General features: G+C 46.0%; 1 protein-coding gene across 3 annotated transcripts in view; it reads left to right on the plus strand.

The window, feature by feature from the left end:
• The window catches only part of LOC120944038 (FAST kinase domain-containing protein 1, mitochondrial-like), a 76,602-nt gene extending 57,554 nt beyond the window's left edge, over window positions 1-19,048 (plus strand). For all 3 annotated transcript variants that reach the window (XM_040357800.1, XM_040357798.1, XM_040357799.1), the window contains 3 exons: window positions 3,675-3,816; window positions 13,766-13,880; window positions 18,891-19,048. In XM_040357800.1, the coding sequence (XP_040213734.1) occupies window positions 3,675-3,816; window positions 13,766-13,880; window positions 18,891-18,983 (350 nt within the window). In that variant the 3' untranslated portion in view covers window positions 18,984-19,048. The remainder of the gene's footprint in view (window positions 1-3,674; window positions 3,817-13,765; window positions 13,881-18,890) is intronic.
• The last annotated feature ends 797 nt before the right edge of the window (window positions 19,049-19,845 follow it).

Raw genomic sequence — 19,845 nt, forward strand, 5'->3', positions numbered from 1 at the left:
CCATATCGTCGCAGTCACGAAAAAAATTAATAAAAATGCAATAAAACTATCCCCTATTTTGTAAACGCTATAAATTTTGTGCAAACCAACCAATAAACGCTTATTGCGATTTTTCTTTTTACCAAAAATAGGTAAAAGAATGCCTATCGCCTAAACTGAGGAAAAACATTTTTCTTAATATATTTTTGGGGGATATTTATTATAGCAAAAAGTAAAAAATATTGGCCCAGATTCAGGTAGAATCGCGCAATATTTGCGTGGGCAAAGAGCAAATTTTTTTCTCTGCGCCCACGCAAATATTGCGCTTTGCCCGCGATTCACGGAGCAGTTGCTCCGTAAATTGCGCGGGCAATATGCTAAACAGCCGGGCGCAAGGCTGCCTAATGTAAATGATCCCGCCGGGGGCGGGAATCATTTAAATTAGGCGCGCTCCCGCGCCGAGCGAACAGCGCATGCTCCGTCGGGAAACTTTCCCGACGTGCATTGCGGCAAATGACGTCGCAAGGACGTCATTTGCTTCTAAGTGAACGTGAATGGCGTCCAGCGCCATTCACGGTTCACTTACGTAAACGACGTGAAATTTAAATTTCACGGGCGGGAGGCGCAGCTATACTTTAGCATTGGCTGCGCCTGCTATTAGCAGGAGCAGCCTTATGCTAAAGGCGCCGTACGGAAACTCCGTACCTTGCGTACGCAGGGCCCGCGCAACTTTTGTGAATCGGTGGTAGTATGCAATTTGCATACTATACGCCGATCACAAAGGCCGCGCCCCCTAGCGGCCAACGCAAGAATGCAGCCTGGGATGTGAAGGCATAAGGAGGCTTATGTTTGTCACATCCTAGGCTGCAGTCGGTGTAACGAGGTTCCTGAATCAGGAGCACTCGTTACACCGGAGCAAGTAAGCCCTTGCGCCGCGCAACTATGGTTGCGCGGGCGCAAGTGCTTCTTGAATCTGGGCCATTGAGTGTTAAGTGGTTAAGTCATGGCATCGCAAAAGCGAGTGTTTCCTATGGGGGCACTGGAGCCAAGTCACAGCTCAGTGTATCCATTCAGACACGGAGCCCTGACCCAGCTCCGCCTCCTCTCTTCCCTGATTGGCTGGCTGACTGACTTTGACAGCGCAGGAGCCAATGGCGCCACTGATGTGTCTCAGCCAATCTAGAGGAGTGTCCCCGACTAGACATTCGTGGACATTGCTGGAGAGAGACGGGGCTCAGGTAAGTAATTAGGGGGGTGCTTGGGTGGCTTATACACACAGAAGTTTTTTTTTTTTATCTTAATGCATAGAATGCATTAAAATAAAAAAACTTCTGCCTTTTACAACTCCTTTTAAATAAAAAAAAATGTATCTCTGAGTCAGATTTTTACCAGATTCAACCTCTAATGGTATATACAGTATATCTCTTCTGTCTGTTATTCTCAAAGTGGATTTAAGATTTTTCTCCCCAACCATATAGTTACATTTTCCATATAGATATTTAAGAAGAAATTGTCTTTCATTTTAAACTTTACATATTAACTAAATTACACACCACACTTTTTTTTAAGGTGATTATCTGATTAATCAAAGCAATAACCGGCCAACTTATCGATTATGAAAATAACCATTAGTTGCAGCCCTAATGTCTTTATAGACCTTGTTTGTGCAATGGTGCGCAGTCACGTTGGAAGAAGGGGCCACCCCCCAAACTGTTTCCACAAAGTTGGGAGCATGAAATTGTCCAAAATGTCTAGGTATGGTGATCCCTTAAGGCCGCGTACACACGGTCGTTCCAAACCCATGAGAATGGTCCGACGGGCCATTTCCATCGGTTCACCGCTGAAGTGGCCTGATGGTCTGATGTGCGTACACACCATCGTTCCAAACACCGATCGGGTCAGAACGCGGTGACGTCAAACACACGATGTGCTGAATAAAACGAAGTTTAATGCTTCCAAGCATGCGTCGACTTGATTCTGATGCTTTCTGTACTAACCATCGGTTTGGACCGATCGGGCAGCGGGCCATCGGTTTGATTTTAAAGCATGTTTTAAAATTTTTGACCGAAGGACAACAGACCGATGGGCTATACACACGGTCGGTTTGGACCGATGAAACTGAACCTCGGGCCATTCTCACCGGTTTTGTCCGACCGTGTGTACGCAGGAGTTCCCTTCACTGGAACGAAGGGGCTAAGCCCAACTCTCAGAAAAAAAAAAACCCACATCATAATCCTCCATCCACAAAATTATTTGGACCAGTGCACAAAGCAAGGTCCATAAAGATAAGGATGAGCGAGTTTGGGGTGGAGAAACTCGAGCTGACCTCAACCCAGTAGAATACCTTTGGGATGAGCCAGGCCTGCTCGTCCAATATCGGCGCCTGACCGCACAAATGAGCTTCTGGAAAAATGTTCAAACATTCCCATAGACACACTCCTAAACCTTGTGGACAGTCTTCCCAGAAGAGATGAAGCTGTTATAGGTGCATAGGGTGGGCCAACTCAATATTGAACCCTACAGGCTAAGCCTGGGATGCCATTAAAGTTCATGTGCGTGTAAAGTCAGGCGTCCCAATAATTTTGGTAATATAGTGTATTTTGGTTATAGATTGTATTGAAAATAATAACCTCCACTGCTCCCCTCAAAAAAAAAAAAAAACTGAAAAAAACATATGTATTGATTTCATTGGCCAAAATTCTGGCTATTTAAATAAATTGGCCGCTATGCACGTTTTAGATGCATCTAAACGCGTCAATCACTTTTTCTGTCAAAACACAGCTGCTCCTGAATGCTTGCCAGTGTTTTTTTTTCTGCCTCTAAATACCTGTGTGCATGAACAAATAGGTTAACATGGAGGCAGAAAAAAAACGTCAGATGCCCCAAAACAGCATTAAAGCGGAGTTCCGGCCACAATTTCACTTTTTAAATATAAATACCCCTGTAATACACAAGCTTAATGTATTCTAGTAAAGTTGGCCTGTAAACTAAGGTCCGTTTTGTTAGGTTGTTACAGCATTTAGACACTTTATAAAATAGAAATTGACTGGGGCCATCTTAAGTGTGGGCATCATGAAGCCAGACTGTATGACTTCCTGGATTTCAGCCTTGCAGAGGCTCGCACATGCTCAGTGCTGCACAAGCAGTGTAATAGGTTTCAGATCAGGTTTCAGCACCTGTACTGTCCAAGTCACATGATTCTTCGAGACTGGGGAGTGCACAGACTCCTGGAAAGTTACACCCACTACATTCCCAGGAGTCTGTGCGGTGTAGGTTAGGAAGCATTAAGCACCTAGGTGCAGGAAGTGGGAAGATTAACTATTCTGCCTAGCAACAACACTTTGAAGGCATCTAAAAAAAAAAAAAAAAAATCGTAAAGGACTAATGACATTTTTTTAAAACTACTGTTGTAATGTTATATTTATGGGTGGAACTCCACTTTAAAAACGTTGTGCGTTCATGAGCTCTAAGTAAATTATTTTAACTCCCTCCCTGACTGTCATAATTTTTTTTTTTTTTTATTCTGTCAGTCGAGATTATTATAGAAAAACAAAATGTCAGATTTTTCTCATGTCTGTTATTGCAATTTTCTAAAGCTGTCCCTCTGACACAGAAAGTACTAGTAAAGTAGTTTATAGAAACAGAGAAATTTGACCTCCAAGCCTTTGATATGGTGTTATATTTGTCATCTGTAGACTTTGAATGTATACTGGACAAGAATAAAAACCCAATTTCCTACACGGACCTAAACCTGCCTTCTGCGGATGTTTCCAAACTGCAGTCTGAGATTGACGGTACGATGCAGGAAGATGAACCTTTGCCACCAGGAGCGCAAAGGTCAGTATCCAGAGAACTTCGTTATTTGTTTCCTTCATAAAGATCTCAAGTCTGCCACTTTGAAGGACAATTCCACCATTTGCAAAACATAAAAATCCTAAATACACCCATATTGCAAAACTCTGCCTTTTTTTTTATTATTTTAATTGGAGCCTGCAAAGCATTGAATCACAATCAGTAGATCATGGGTCCACTGGCCTCTGCAGGGATCTTTCTCTACCTAGGTGAAGGCAGGGCGCGACAAATCCCGGGCGCCAGGTCGCCATGGCGACTAGAAATAGGGTCCTGGCGACTTGGCGCCATCTGGTGGTGAGCCGTTGGTATTACAAGTTAAGCATTACAAGTTAAACAGCAATTCTAATGTAATTTTTCACTATTTTTCACTGCCATCTTCTTCCCTCTAATTAGAACCCCCAAACATTATATATATTTTTTATCCTAACACCCTAGAGAATAAAATGGCGCATCTTCTCCAGATGGCAAGAAAACTCCAACTCTCTTCACACCTTGCTACTGTTCTTATGCCTGTCAAAGGTTTCAATCAAGAGTGAGAGGCAATGCTGACCATGACAGCCATGAGAAGAACTAAGCATTTTATTTTATTTTTTACAGAAAAGTTTATTGGACAAATCAGCATTACAATACAATCAGTTACAGCGTGTACATTAGAACATAGATCAAAACAGGAGAATACGATACATCCTGGGGTCACGCCCCTTCTAACAAGTGCAAAAATGGCCCAAAACCGGTCGTGCAAACTGAACAGTTCTTGCCAACATTGCCAGACAACCCTTAATAGTAGTATAGTCGTAGGACTAGAGGGGGGAAACATCGAGCGGACGGGCGCATATCGGTCACACTCGGCGAGGGAGGGGGGGGAAACAACATGGAGCGGACGGGCGCATATCAGTTACACTCAGCCAGAAGGGGGGGGGGGGGGGCTCAAGGTCAGAGCGGGTGTCTTGCCAGGTGGACCAAATTTTGTCGAACTTTCCTGGTCACTGTCCACTCTCATAAGTCAACCTGTATAAGGGCAATACCGAAGTTACTGAGCATTGCCAAGAGGCACAAATAGGGGGATCCTCCGATCTCCACTGCAGCATAATTTCTTGCCTAGCATAAAATAGTGAGAAAGTCAGACATAATTTGCAATACCTATCCCCGTCCACGACTTCCATATGGCTCAACAGCAGGATTTTCGGGTCAACCGGTATGTTTGTCCCAGTTTTCGAGTCGCATGACATGAAAAACACCCTTAGGTAGATTCAGAAAGAGTTAGGCCGACTTATCTACAGATAAGCCGACCTAACTCTGAATCTGCACCGACCTATGTTTAAGTGTATTCTCTAACAGAGATACACTTAAACATATCTAAGATAGGACGGCTTGCGCCGTCCTATCTTAGATTGCAATTTTTTGGATGACCGCTAGGTGGCGCTTCCATTGCAGCCGGCGTAGATTATGTAAATGAGCTTGTACGCCGATTCACGAACGTACGCTCGGCCGCCGCAGTCGTATTACGTCGTTTCCGTAAGGCCTTAGGCGGCCTAAAGTTATTCCACCTATAAGGTGGAATAACAATGTTAAGTCTGGCCTCCGTTCCCGCCGCGAGGTTCGAATTTTTTACGTCGTTTGCGTAAGTCGTCCGCGAATTGGGAGTTGCGTCGTTTACGTCCACGTCGACATCAATAGGCCCGTACGGCGTACTTGGCCGCAATGCGCACTGGGAAATGTAGGCGCCCGGCGCATGCGCAGTAGCAAAAAACTTCAAAAAACGTGAGGTCAAGCCTCATTACCATACAACACGCCCCCCTCCAACCAATTTGAATTAGGCGCCCTTACGCCCGCTCGTTTTAGGCTACACCGCCGTAAATTCGCAGGTAAGTATATTGAGAATCATTACTAGCCTAGCTAATTTACGGCGGTGTAGCCTAAACAGGCTAGGCTACGCCACCCTAAAGTTAATCCATGGTACCTGAATGTACCTACCTGTGTGAATAGTGAAATCATGGTAAAATCGCAGCAACATCATGGCCAAAACGTATGTGGTTTCGGTGCCATTTTTGGCACCTTTTTCTCTTATCGGCAAAATGCCAATAACACCATTTTCGGCTACCAAAATGTTGGTGTATCTCTCCAAAATGCGTTGCAGTTTCAAATGCGTGGGGTACTATTAAGATTAAATGGCAGGGGAGTGGCCAACGACCATGATGTGAGGAGGTGCTTTGCCTGAGCTCTGTCCATGCTGCACACAATCCTACCTCAATCCTGCTGAACCGATTGCCATCCGAGGATTCCACCGATCCCTACAGCTTCCAGGAAGCCTTGTGCCCGTCGGGAGATGGTCAAATACGGCCCACCGATGGAGGAAGCCTCAGGATTCGTCCTGCAGCCCCCACCATGTGAAACTGGGAAAGATGGTGCTGGTCACCATGCTGCAGGCACATACAGCCAGCCATCCTCCTCCAGGGCTACACCGAGGCAAAAACCAGCAGGGAAGGGTGAGTCACACTGTTCACCCCCTATTCTGAGCCCAGAAGACCCCTTTCTCATATCACCAGCCAGGGACTCTGACCATGAGAACACTGACATGGATGCTGCTGATGTAGGCCCCACAGAGCCATCCCTGTCTCAGATCATGGCTGCCATCCAGCATAGCCATGCATCCCTGACCACTCAAATGGATTCTATTAAAACCGACTTATCCTTTCTGAAGCAGGATGTCCACAACCTCAGCCATAGAGTGTCTAATGCTGAACAACGCATCAGTACACTAGAGGATGAGATCCGTCCATTGCAGGGCTCTGTCAGGGAGCTGCACCAGGCCCAGGAACACACTACAGATAGACTCACTGAAATGGAAGACCGTTTACGGAGGAGTAACCTTCGCTTCCTGGGGTTCCCAGAGGGTTCTGAGGGTAGGACCCCAGAAATGTTTATGGAAAGATGGCTGATCTCCACGTTTGGCGCTCCCACCTTCTCGCCACTATTCGCCATTGAACGGGCACACAGAGTCCCCATGCGCCCCCTTCCTCCTGGGGCCCCACCACGGGCCATGATTATCAAGCTGCTTCATTTCAGGGACAGGGAGGCTGTTCTCAGAGCTGCCAGGGAGAAGGGAAGAGTGTCCTTTAATGGAAGCGGAATAACCATTTTTCCTGATTTCTCAGTAGCCACACAAAAGCAACGGGCCACCTTCATTGCCATTAAACGCAGGCTCCGTGAGCTTCAGCTTCCCTACGGCATGCTGTATCCTGCTCGTCTGAGAATCATCTACCAGGGCAAGGCCTACTTCTTTACTCGTCTGAGAATCATCTACCAGGGCAAGGCCTACTTCTTTACTGATCCTAAGGAGGCATCCCACTGGGTGGACACCCTGGGACGTCCGGAACGCAGGAACCAGGACCGAAGGTCGCCCCCACACTGAAAGTGAACATGCTGAGTGTACTTTCCTTGACAACCCTTCTCTCAAATATTTTGGGGTGGTGGGGTACTCCCCTGTGCCATTGTTTGCACACTATTTGTCCAGCCTGGAGGGCTGTGGTCATCCTGTTCCTGCTGATGCATTTACTATTATTTTCTTTGCCTTTTCTACCCCCATTTTTTGAACACCTTACCTGCTGTTTTTTGAATCCTCCATCCTGATTCGGGATCACCTGATATGTTTGTTCTGTGCGGTTGCGGACAGCAGCCAGCGTCTAAGGACCTCTACCACTTCTCAGGGATTGTTGTTGGGGGGTTTGAGTCATGGCCACCCCGCCTTGCAATTTTGGTTTTGGGAACAAAGCTCTCATATGTTTGGGTTTGGGAGCCGGGAGGGTTAGGGTGGGTTGGGGTGTTCAGGGACTTTTGTTCGGGACTGTTTTTGTGTTTTTTGCACTTTTTCTGAAATGCTGGTACTTGTTGTTGCATGTCTATCTATGGGCCGGACTAGCTGGCCTTGCTACTATGCACCTGATATTATGTATTGCTGGAGCATTGTTATATGTTTCTGACTTACTCCTTAGTGTACGCATCCCTCGTGGTGCGTCGGGCGCCAGTTTCTGGCCACTCCCGGCGTGCGGCGAGGAATGGGTTCCTCCAGCCATACACTACATGCTTTTTCATGTCTAAATTACGTTTTGTGTCGTGGAATGTACGGGGGCTTAATTCAAAAGTGAAAAGATCGTTGATGTTTGAATATTTGGCACGTCATAATCCGCATGTGATCCTACTCCAGGAAACCCACCTCCAGGGCTCTAGAGTAATGGCCCTTAACCACTTCCAGACCTTAGGTGTTTTTCAGATTCGGTGTTTGCAAGACTAAAACATTTTTTTCTGCTAGAAAATTACTTAAAACCCCCAAACATTATATATTTTTTTTCTAACACCCTAGAGAATAAAATAGTGGTCATTCCAATACTTTTTGTCACACCGTATTTGCGCAGCGGTCTTACAAGCGCACTTTTTTTGGAAAAAATTCACTTTTTTGAATTAAAAAATAAGACAACAATAAATTTGGCCCAATTGTTTTATATATTTTGAAAGATAATGTTACGCCGAGTAAAATGATGCCCAACATGTCACGCTTAAAAATTGCGCCCGCTCGTGGCATGGCGTCAAACTTTTACCCTTAAAAATCTTGATAGGCGACGTTTAAAAAATTCTACAGGTTGCATTTTTTGAGTTACAGAGTAGGCCTAAGGCTAAAATTATTGCTCTCGCTCTAACGATCGCGGCGATACCTCACTTGTGTGGTTTGAATACCGTTTTCATATGTCGGCGCTACTCGCGTATGCGTTCGCTTCTACGCGCGAGCTCGTCGGGACGGGGCGCTTTAAAAAAATTTTTTTTTGCTTTTCGCATTTATTTTTATTTATTTTAGAATTTTTAACACTGAAAAAAAAAAAAAAAAAAAAAATTATCACTTTTCCTATTACAAGGAATGTAAACATCCCTTGTAATAGAAAAAAGCATGACAGGTCCTCTTAAATATGAGATCTGGGGTCAAAAAGACCTCAGATCTCATATTTGGGCTTAAATGCAAAAAATAGAAAAAAAATAAAAAATGTCATTTTTTCAAATGACCAAAAAAAAATTTTGTCTCTTTAAGAGGCTGGGCGGGACTGACGTTTTGACGTCACTTCCGCCCAGCCGAGCTATGGGGGACGGGCGAAGGAGATTTTTCCTTCAGTCTCGTCCCCGCTCACCAGCCGACAGCATCCGATCCCCTCCGCCGCTACCGACGGCTCCGGTAAGTGGCGGAGGGCGCGGGAGAGCGGCGGGAGGGGGGGGGCCCCTCTCCCGCCACCGATAACGGCGATCTCGCGGTGAATCCGCCGCGGAGACCGCCATTATCGGATTCCAGACCGCGCACACTAAAGATGGATACCTCGGTTGTGACAGCAGCTGCTGCCGTTACCGAGATATCCGTCTTTAAAAATAGGACGTACATCGTCGTGCGCAGGTCTGGAAGTGGTTAAGCGGGCAAAAATCGCTTATGCTCTCCACTCCACATACTCTACTTATGCCAGGGGCACTTCCATTCTTATTGCCAAATCTGCACCAGTTAGCATTAAACATGTTAAGCTTGATCCTAATGGTTGCTTTGTGATTGTCGTTATGGAATTCATGGGTAAACCATATACGTTAACTAGCTCCGCCCCCATTCACTAAAGTATTCTTTGAGCGGGTAATGAACTCCATATTGGCGATAGCGGAGGGTCCCTTATTGATAGCGGGTGACTACAATACAGTATTGGATAATTCCATAGATAGGTTGCGTTGCTCTACACTACCTCCCACCCCCTTGGGATCCTTTTTAACTCAATTTGACTTGGTGGAGGTCTGGAGGTGGAAGCATGCGGATGGGAGGGAGTATTCTTGTCATTCTGAGTCTCACGGTACTTTATCCCGTATTGATTTATGTTTGGTCTCGTCAGATCTGTTGAATTCGGTGACTGAGGTCAAGTACCTCCCTAGGGCGGTGTCTGATCATTCCCCTTTGTTGGTGGACCTCGCCCTGGGCACCTCTCCCTCCTCCTATCGAGTGTGGCGACTGAGCCCGTTATGGTTGGCGGATGAGGTTGTGGTGAACCAGTGTATGACAGAGATGGGTTCTTACTGGGTGACTAACAGGCAGAGCGCCTCGGTTCCGATGGTGTGGGACGCCTTTAAGGCCACCACACGTGGCTCTTTTGCTGCGGCCATTGGTCAGACGCGCAAGGCCTCGCTATCGAGACTGACAGATGCAGAGAGGTCTCTCAGAGAGGCAGAGGCCGCTTATTCAGCGACCCCCTCTCCTGAGACACACGCCGCTTGGAAGCATGGGGCCAGGGAACTGGACCTGGTGCTTTTGGAGCGTACTCAGAAGAAGCTGCTGTATCAGAATCAGCGGATCTTTGAGTTTGGAGATAAAAACAGTCGCCTCCTGGCGTATCTATCTAGACCGGACTACCAGCCTTGTAGTATACCTAGGATTAAGGATTCCGGGGGAATTGTAGTAGAACAGAATAAGGAGATCATGGAGGCCTTTGTCACATTTTATTCTTCCCTTTATGCTACTAGAGCACATTACACAATTGTGGAATTGGATGACTATCTTTCTGAAATCTCACTGCCTAGGCTTCAGGCCCAACAGGCGACACTCCTTGACGCTCCTCTGACGGCTGAGGAAATTGGGGAGGCTATCCAATCCTTTTCCAGAAACAAAACACCGGGATTGGATGGTTTCCCCATCGAGTGGTATATGCAGTACAGGGATCTGCTTGTGCCTCATCTGGGCAGGGTGTATGATTTTGCTATCAGGACGGGGCAGCTGCCGCCTTCTATGTCAGAGGCACTGATTGTCCTTATTCCTAAGCCACACAAGGATCACCTCCTCTGTGAATCTTACAGGCCGATCTCACTCATTAATTCGGACGTAAAAATTCTAGCAAAGGTACTTGCCCGGCGACTGAACACGGTCATTACTACCATTATTGGTGCAGACCAAACCGGGTTCATCCCGGGGCGATCGACCTCCATCAACCTACGTAGATTATTCACTAATCTGCAGGCAACCCATGAAGAGATGGGCTCTAGGGCCGTTCTGTCCTTAGATGCACATAAGGCATTTGACTCGGTCGAATGGCCTTACCTGCTGGAGGTCCTGGCGAAGTTTGGATTCGGCAATACCTTTATCAGGTGGGTGCAACTACTGTACTCGAAGCCCACTGCTAGACTAAGAGTAAACGCAGCCATATCTGATCCCTTTCCAATAAAGAGGCACCAGACAGGGGTGCCCTCTGTCGCCGCTGCTCTTTGCGCTGGCAATAGAGCCTCTGGCGGCGTTGGTGAGGTCCTGTGGGGCAGTCGCGGGGCTGACGATCGGGGGTCTAGAGGAGAAGGTATCTCTCTACGCTGATGACATGTTAATATACTTGTCGGACCCCCAGTCGTCCCTCCCGGCCCTGCTGGATCTCATTGGGAGGTTTGGCCACTTTTCGGGATTCCAGGTTAATTGGGACAAGTCCATTCTGTTTATGATGGACCAGGCGACGTCGGTCCGGCTACCACCATCTTGTCCACTACAGATAGTCAGCTCCTTCCGGTACTTGGGAGTCATAATACAACATCCCATGGCCTCCTATGTCAAGACTAATTTAGACCCCCTCATAGGGCGCTTGAAAACTACTTTCAAAACCTGGGCTAATCTTCCATTAACATTACTGGGTAGAATTAATATTTTTAAGATGATTTTCTTGCCACGATTTCTGTATGTTTTGGGTAATTCGCCAGTGTATGTCACAAAAAATAAATTCAAAGAGATAGATTCCATCCTCACCTCCTTTTTGTGGGGAGGGGGGGCGGTCAGGATTGCCAAGGACACCCTTCAGTTACCAGTACTGGAGGGCGGATTGGCCCTCCCCTGCCTTCAAATGTATTGTATTGCCTCTCAATTGGCCCACGTACACTGGTGGTTTTACCCCGAAGCCAACAATGCAGCCACTGCATTGGAGGCAGCCATCCTCACCTCCTATGAATCCCTGCAAAATTTGATTCATCGTATGTCCCTTGGGGGGCGGGAGGGAACGAGTATTATAGCTATGACTCTACGGATTATTAAACTCACTAAATTGCAAGTCCCCTCCAGCAGTAATACATACTCACCGAACACTCCACTGTGGGGGAATCCGAACCTTCCGGAATTTTTCCGTAGATCGGATGGGGGATACTGGTTGAAAAGGGGGGTAAAAACTATTTTACATCTGTTCTCAGGCAATGTGTTTCGTACTTTTGAGGAATTTCGTAGAGACTATAATCTGCCACGCACGGCTTACTTCCTTTACCTACAGATACGCCACACTGCAGCAACGCAGTTTGGCCTTCGTAACATAGTCATCCAGCTTTCTCGGCTGGAGCGACTACTAACTGACCCCTCGCACACCAAGTTAGTCTCCACATATTATGGGTCTCTCCTGCACACTACGACTCAAAGGCTGAGCAAAGCGGCTGCTAGCTGGAGAGCCGACATCCCTGAACTGACGGAGGAGATCTGGCAGGAGGTATTGCCCCTCCAGGTCCCTTCTGTCATTTCGTCCCGTGACAAGGTAATACAGACCAAACTGTTATACAGATCCTACTTCACACCATGCTTACTGTTCAAACTGAGCAGAATCCCCTCAGCGCTATGCTCCCGAGGCGGCGCGGCCGATGGCACGTTCTTTCATATGATGTGGGAGTGTGCTCCGATTAGAAAGTTCTGGTCGGAGGTCACGGCCTTCATTAGCTCGCTGACTGAGATACCCAATATATGTAATCCTCTGAGGTGTTTACTGGGCCACATTGATGACGAGACTATATCTAAGAATATGCAAACCTTCCTGCGGATAGTACTGTTCTATGCTAAGAAGTCTATAACCTTCCACTGGAAGTCTCCATCCTTACCTACCATTACCTTTTGGCTCACCACCATCAATCGTGCTATACCGCTGTATAAGATGACATATGAGGCCAGAGGGTGTCCAAAAAATTTTTTGAAGGTCTGGGGCTCTTGGGTTGATTCCGAGAGCACCATACCTCCTGCTCCTTGAACTCTGACTGATGACTGATACCTCTGCCCGTTGTACCATACCTCCTGCTCCTTGAACTTTGACTGATACCTCTGCCCGTTGAATAGATCTAAGTGAGTAAATTAACGATTCTGTTGTTTTTCTCCCACCTTTCTCTGTGTGTTTTTATGAAAATGCTCAATGTGTACCAGCTACCAAAGTTTTGTAAAATGATGTACCGGGCGATGTTCGCCTAGGATGTGTGTTTCTTGTATTGTCTGTTTTGTATGTACAAAAATTTCAAAATAAAAATTTACCTTTAAAAAAAAAAAAAAGATTAAATGGCAGCCCAGTGCAGTTTGGCGATGCGGGAACAGGTGCGATTTACCTGCTGTCCTGCACCCACAACAATGTGAAACTCCACATGCTCTGTTCTGTAATAGATTTTCTTACAAAGAATGTACTTTCTGGTGCAGCTTCTCTCAATCGGGATTCTCAAAACCCTAGGATTCCTCCAGAGAACGTCTTACTCTTCCAGTGAACACAAGGGTATTGGGGCCTTTTTCCAATGACCACTAAGCTGGGAAGAGGGCAGATCTTCAATGACCACTAATGTAATCGAGCACTTTACTGACCACCTGTGTATTGGGACACTACACTGACCACCAGGGTACAGGGTCAGGGTGTCAAATACAGAGTAGGCGATTTCCTTATGATTTTATTCCTCTATTGACAACTTGCTCTGTACTCTGATGCCCTGTGAGCTGTAGTTATAATAACTGTTATCAGGAATCCTCTAAGATCTGAAAATTATTTAAATTTCTCCTCCTTTTTTGAAAAGTTTTAAAAAGGCTGCCCTAGTGGCTACACATCTGTACGAGAAATGTTATTAAAATATGACCGCCACATAAATAACACATTGTTTTTTTTATTGTCAGGGTTGCTGTGAATTTTCTTTATCCAATAGAATACTGCAGAAACTCTTTACATCCCACGGGACTGACAGGCATGAAGAAAAGACATCTAGAAATGCTAGGATATCATGTGATTCAGGTAAACAAAACTTGCAATGGTCTACGTAAACAAACTTTATCCTAAAAGATGTCCACTAAAACTTCAGCTTAATTTTTTTTTTTTTTAGCAGAAAGCCTATTTATTGCAGAAGGAATGGGGGGGGGTCACTAAAACCAGAGAATGCAAAATCTGGTGCAGCTCTGCATAGAAACTAATTGGCTTACAGGTTTTATTGTCAAAGCTTAACCACTTCCATACCGCGTCATAGGGAAATGACGGCGGCAGGAACCCCTCGCCGATCTGGGTGGACGTCATGACATTCTGTGTTCCCGGCGATCTAGGGCGCGCGCGCCGCCGACGGCGAGCCCGCGGCAGCGCTCGTGACCCGCCGGGTGCCCGGCGGCCGCGATTGCCGGTAATCACAGCAGGAGTGTGAATCTGTGTGTGTAAACACACAGATCCACCTCCTGTCAGCGGTGAGGAGACCAATGTGTGTGTTCCCAGTACAGAGGAACACACATTGGTCTCCTCCCCTTGTGAGTCCCCTCCCTCCTACAGTTAGAACACACCTTAGGGAACATATTAACCCCTTCAACACCCCCTAGTGGTTAACCCCTTCCCTGCCAGTCACATTTACACAGTAATCAATGCATATTTATAGCACTAATCGCTGTATAAATGTGAATGGTCCCAAAAACGTGTCAAAAGTGTCCGATGTGTTCGCCGCAATGTCACGGTCACAGTAAAAAAATTGCAAATCGCCGCCAATACTAGTAAAAAAATAAAAAAAAATTAATAAAATAAAAATGCCATAAATCTATCACCTATTTTGTAGACGCTATACCTATACGCTATACCAAAAATATGTAGAATACGTATCGGCCTAAACTGAGGAAAAAATATGTTTGTTTGTTTTTTTAAATTGTGATATTTGTTAAATAAAAAAGTAAAAAATATTGTTGTTTTTTTTTAAATTGTCGCTCTTCTTTTGTTTATAGCGCAAAAAATAAAAACCGCAGAGATGATCAAGTACCACCAAACGAAAGCTCTATTTGTGGGGGGAAAAAACATAAAGATTTAGTTTGGGTACAGTGTTGCATGACCAAGCAATTGTCATTCAAAGTGCAACAGCGCTGAAAACTAAAAATTGGTCTGGGCAGGAAGGGGGTGAAAATGCCCTGTATGGAACGGGTTAAAGGAGAAGTACAGCCAAAGCTCATTTAGCTGTACTTCTCCTGTGGATCACAGGATCTGCACTCCTGTGACCCGTTTTCAGCAGACAGCGGGCTAAAGCCTGCTGTCAGCTGAAGTCACAGGGCAGGTCCAGGCTGGGAAAAGATTGCAACCATTTGACCAGGATCCACCCAGATGCCTGGACCAGCACCAGGCTCAGCTTCTCTGAAAGCCGCTGAGAGCCTGAGCCAGCCACTCCCAACCCTTCCACAGCCCAGCGCTCCAGTGAGCGCAGGGAGGGGGCAGAGCAGAGAGCCGGTGACTGACAGTCCCTAGCTCTCTGCTCACAGAGCTGTCTTTGATCGCTCAGTTCTAGAGCCGACGTGGACAGATGCAGCATTGGACCAATGCTGCATCCACCTAGGTAAGTAAAAAAAAAATGTCTCTCCTAATTGAACAAGCTGAAGTTTGAAGCTAATTGGCCACCACATAGCTGCACCAGATTATGAGTGCTCTAGTTTTAGTCAATCTCCCCCAATATGTCTCTTCTGCAATATTGTTTTATCTTTCTGCTCAGTTTTTTACAACTTTCTTTAGAATGTACACTGAGCTGTGCATGTGGAGCTCAATGCACATTATTAGCATGTTTTGATGTTGGGAGCAGTAAACTGTTGTGTGCATGCATTGGAGTTGCATAATCTCGGTTTGTGACAGATCAGCGGTAGCCTGTTGTAAACAAACACAAGTCCATTTTATATCTGGCAGCCCATACATCCAACATGGGTTCACTGCAGTCCACTGTAGATATAAATACAAAACACTTTTGTGACATCTATGCCTTTTTTCTGTGATTCAGTTTGTGGACCCCCTGCAGAACATTTGTGTGAAAGGACCCTTTTTTTTTTTTTTTTTTGATCCTGCAACTTTTTAATGTTTTTATTTAATTATGAAAAAGTTAGTGTAACTAAACCCAGGACCCGGCATTCACTATATCGGGTCTCCCACAGTACACAGAACATTGGAAATGCAATAATTTTAATAAATACAAACTGCTAAATACCTTTTCTCAAAAGCAGTGTATAGCAGTCTTGTGACTTCTATCAGTGTCTGGTTAAAGCTTGTAGTAGAAGTTTTCATTCTCCCCAGAATTGTCCTATGAGGCTGCAGGACCCCTGACCCTCTGCTTGGACAGTGCTAACTGGCCCAGTGCTGATCACATGCACCATTCCAAGAAAAAAAAGCTCTCTAGCAATACACACCAAACCAAGCATGTGCAGAGTAACTCCAAAGGCTCTGTACTATCAGAAGATGGATTGGGGACAGTGGAAGAGGGGGAGTATCAGAGGAGACAGGATCAAACAGACTTTACACAATGCAGAGGCTTAACTCCTTAGGTTCTACAGTGAGTATAACAAGCATGCTTTTCTGCATATACAGACTGATTTTACTGTTGTGGGTTTAGTAACTCTTTAAAGCAGAGGTCCACCCTAAAAAAAAAAAAAGCCAAAAGGCTACAAACATTTATTTTTTATACTTGCCAGAAGTGGCTGTTACTAGGCAGATCATCCTAATCTCCCACTTCCTCGTCCGCGGTGGTCTTCTTTCTTCTCCTCCTTGTGCTGCCTCCTGGGAAATGGGGAGCGGTGTCTTCTGGGACCTTGTGTGTCCCAGAAGACATCTGTCCATTCACATAGCTCCGCACGACTCACGCATGCGCAGTAGGGAACCGGGAAGTGAAGCCGCAATGCTTCACTTCCTGATTCCCTCACCGGGGATGGCGGTGGGGCAGCCGAGCCCCCGAGCGATTGCTCGGCTTTGGCTGCCGACATCGAGGGGGCACCGGACAGGGGAGTGTCCTCATTAAAAGTCAGCAGCTACGTTCCCCGGGGCTTGCCCACCCGTTCCAGATTCTCCTTAAGGATTTCACAGGTAGCTGGGCAACCGTCGGGGACTGCTATACGGCCATTGTAAAACCTGGGACGTAGTGAAGCGTAAACTGAAGGTGCCACCTACACATTTCCATACGCCTCTGTGGGATAACCCTAGCTTACATGAACTGTTGACTGTACCGGACCATGCTCTCTGGCTCAATCAGGGGGTAAAGTACGTGTCTGATGCTTACCATGGTACCGTTCTGAAATCGTTCCAACAACTTAAGGACAAGTTCGCTCTCCCTAATTCTATGCATTTTCGTTACCTCCAGCTCCGCCATGCCCTTCAGACGCAATTCCAGGATCCCCCCCCCCCCCAACTTGGAACAATTGGATATCCTTTGTATTATAAAAGGACAAGACTCCCGTAAACTCATCTCAGTATTTTATGATTCCCTTCTTCGTCCTATTGCGGCAACTCTGGCTTATAGGGTGAAGGATAGGTGGTCTGGGGATGTGGGCGGACTGGAGGATGACGAATGGGAAGATGCACTTGATGCCTGTAAACAGGTGTCTACCAGGTTGTCTGACGGTCTCGCGCAACTTTACATATTACACCGCTCATACCTGACCCCAATCCGGCTGGCCAAATACAAACCTAATTACAGTCCCTTATGCCCAAGGTGCAACAGCCCCTCCAGTACGTTCTTTCATCTGTTGTGGTCGTGCCCAGCAATACAAGACTATTGGACTCATATTGTTGGGTTCATTCATGATGAGATGGGGTCTCCCCTGACATTATGCCCAAAACAATGTATACTGGGGATATTCCCAGATCCGGATTTGGATAAATTCCATAAACTATTCCTCCAGGAGTCTCCTTTTTATTGCCAGGTTACTCATAGTGAGAAAGTGGCTTCAGGTTGCGCCCCCGTCAATTCGGGAGTGGATTGGTGCAGTTAACAAGGTCCTGCCATATAAAAAGGAAATGTATGTCCACAGGGGCTGCCCAACAAAATAGGGCAAGATCTGGGACGATTGGCTGGGTAACGCTGCTACTTGCAATGAAATACTTGACTGACACCCTCTATAATATGTTTTTATATTTCCTCCTCACATTACGCTGGGCCTACAAACCCGTCGTATGTTAGACTCTGCATCCACAATGTTTTGTTTTGTGTACTCACCTACTTAAAGGGGAGTTCCAGCCATTTGTATGTTTATTAAAAGTCAGCAGCAACAAAAAGTGTAGCTGCTGGCTTTTAATAAACAGGCACTTACCTGCTCCAGCGCTCCAGCGACGCGCCGGCCGGGGCTCCGCTCCTCTCCCCCCCTCCCCGGCCGGCGTCTTCATCTTCAGTGTGGGCACCCGGCCGTGACAGCTTTCGGCTTCACGGCCGGGCACCCACTGCGCATGCGCAAGCGGCACTGCGCGAGCGGCGCGGCACGGCGCCGTGTAATTGGCCAGGAGATCGCCTAGGACCTGTGACGTGTCCTAGGCGATCGCCTACAGCAGCCACTTCCTGAAGGCGATTAAGCTTAGTCGCCTACAGGAAGGAGGAAGTGGGACAGGAAGTCCCACTCGTGCTGAAGCCCCCACTCCCCCCCCAAAAAAATTACATGCCAAATGTGGCATGTAAGGGGGAGAGGAGTGGGTTAAGAGGAAGTTCCAAATTTGGGTGGAACTCCGCTTTAACCCCTGTATGGTAGTAATATGTATGGAACACTGATATTTTTATATCTCATGTATGACCCACTCATGTACGTTTTGTATATCATGTTAAGACTATGCAAATGCATATACTGTACATTGCCTTTACTCTTTTCAATAAAGCACCATGTTGTTTGTAAAAAAAAAAAAAAAAAGTCAGCAGCTACAGTGTTTGTAGCTGCTGACTTAAATTTTTTTTTTTTTTTAAATGCCGGACCTCTGTTTTAATGTACAGTGATACATTGACTGTTTCATGTGGTTCCAAGACTAATTCATTTTGTTTTGTCTTTCTAGATCCCTAGTACTGAATGGAATTCAATGGAACTGGGAACAGCTGAGCGCTGGATAAACTACCTCAGGGAAAAGATATTTTCTGATGAATTTTGATGTTTTATATAGTTATAAATATATTTTTTATTAAAATAAAGTTCTACCTTTTTACAATAACAGAACAATGTTTACTCTTCGGAACAATTCTTCTGTATTAGTGTATGGTATTTTTAGGGTAGCAGATGTTTTTATTAGGAGTTGCCTAGCTCTGTTCTTTTCATTTTAAGTCAATGGGCTGTACCACTGAGTCTCCTGCTCATTAAGTGTTTTTCAGGCCTTGTTCACATGGGCACCGAGGCTTGTATACCATAAATGGGCTGTTTTGTTTTTTTTCCCCCAGCTTCTCAAGACTCCAGGTGCTGCATGCAGGCAAACTCATTAAGTGTATTAGGATGCAGTTTCTGCACAGACAGGTGGGCAGGTGACCAGCCCCAAACGCACAATGTCTGCATTCAGGCTCCTGTTCTCGCACATGCGCAGTGGGAATGAATCGCGGTCCACTGTGTGTCTAGCAGGTTGCCATAGCGACCACCTAGCATTGCATCTTTGCGGTTGCGAAATAACGCAATGCTAGCAGCGGGGGATGCCCACTGACCAATGGAAATACTGACGTGCCAAAAGAAAAAATCTGCCAGGGAGACTGAGATTTATTAAAATGGCAGCAGGTAGCCATAGCTGGGAGTTATGGTGCAGAACTCTACCAGCTGTGGGGTTGATTTACTAAAATTGTAGAGTGCAAAATATAGTGCAGCTCTGCATGGTAGCCAATCAGCTTCTAACTTAAATGGATTGTAACGGTTTGTTTTTTATTTTCCAAATAGATTCCTTTAAGCTAGTGCATTGTTGGTTCACTTATCTTTTCTTTCGATTTCCCTTCTAAAAAAATGTTTTCTTTGTTTGAATTTCTCCTCAGTAAGCT

The sequence above is a fragment of the Rana temporaria genome, chromosome 6, assembly GCF_905171775.1.
Source record: "Rana temporaria chromosome 6, aRanTem1.1, whole genome shotgun sequence".
Lineage (NCBI taxonomy): Eukaryota > Metazoa > Chordata > Amphibia > Anura > Ranidae > Rana > Rana temporaria.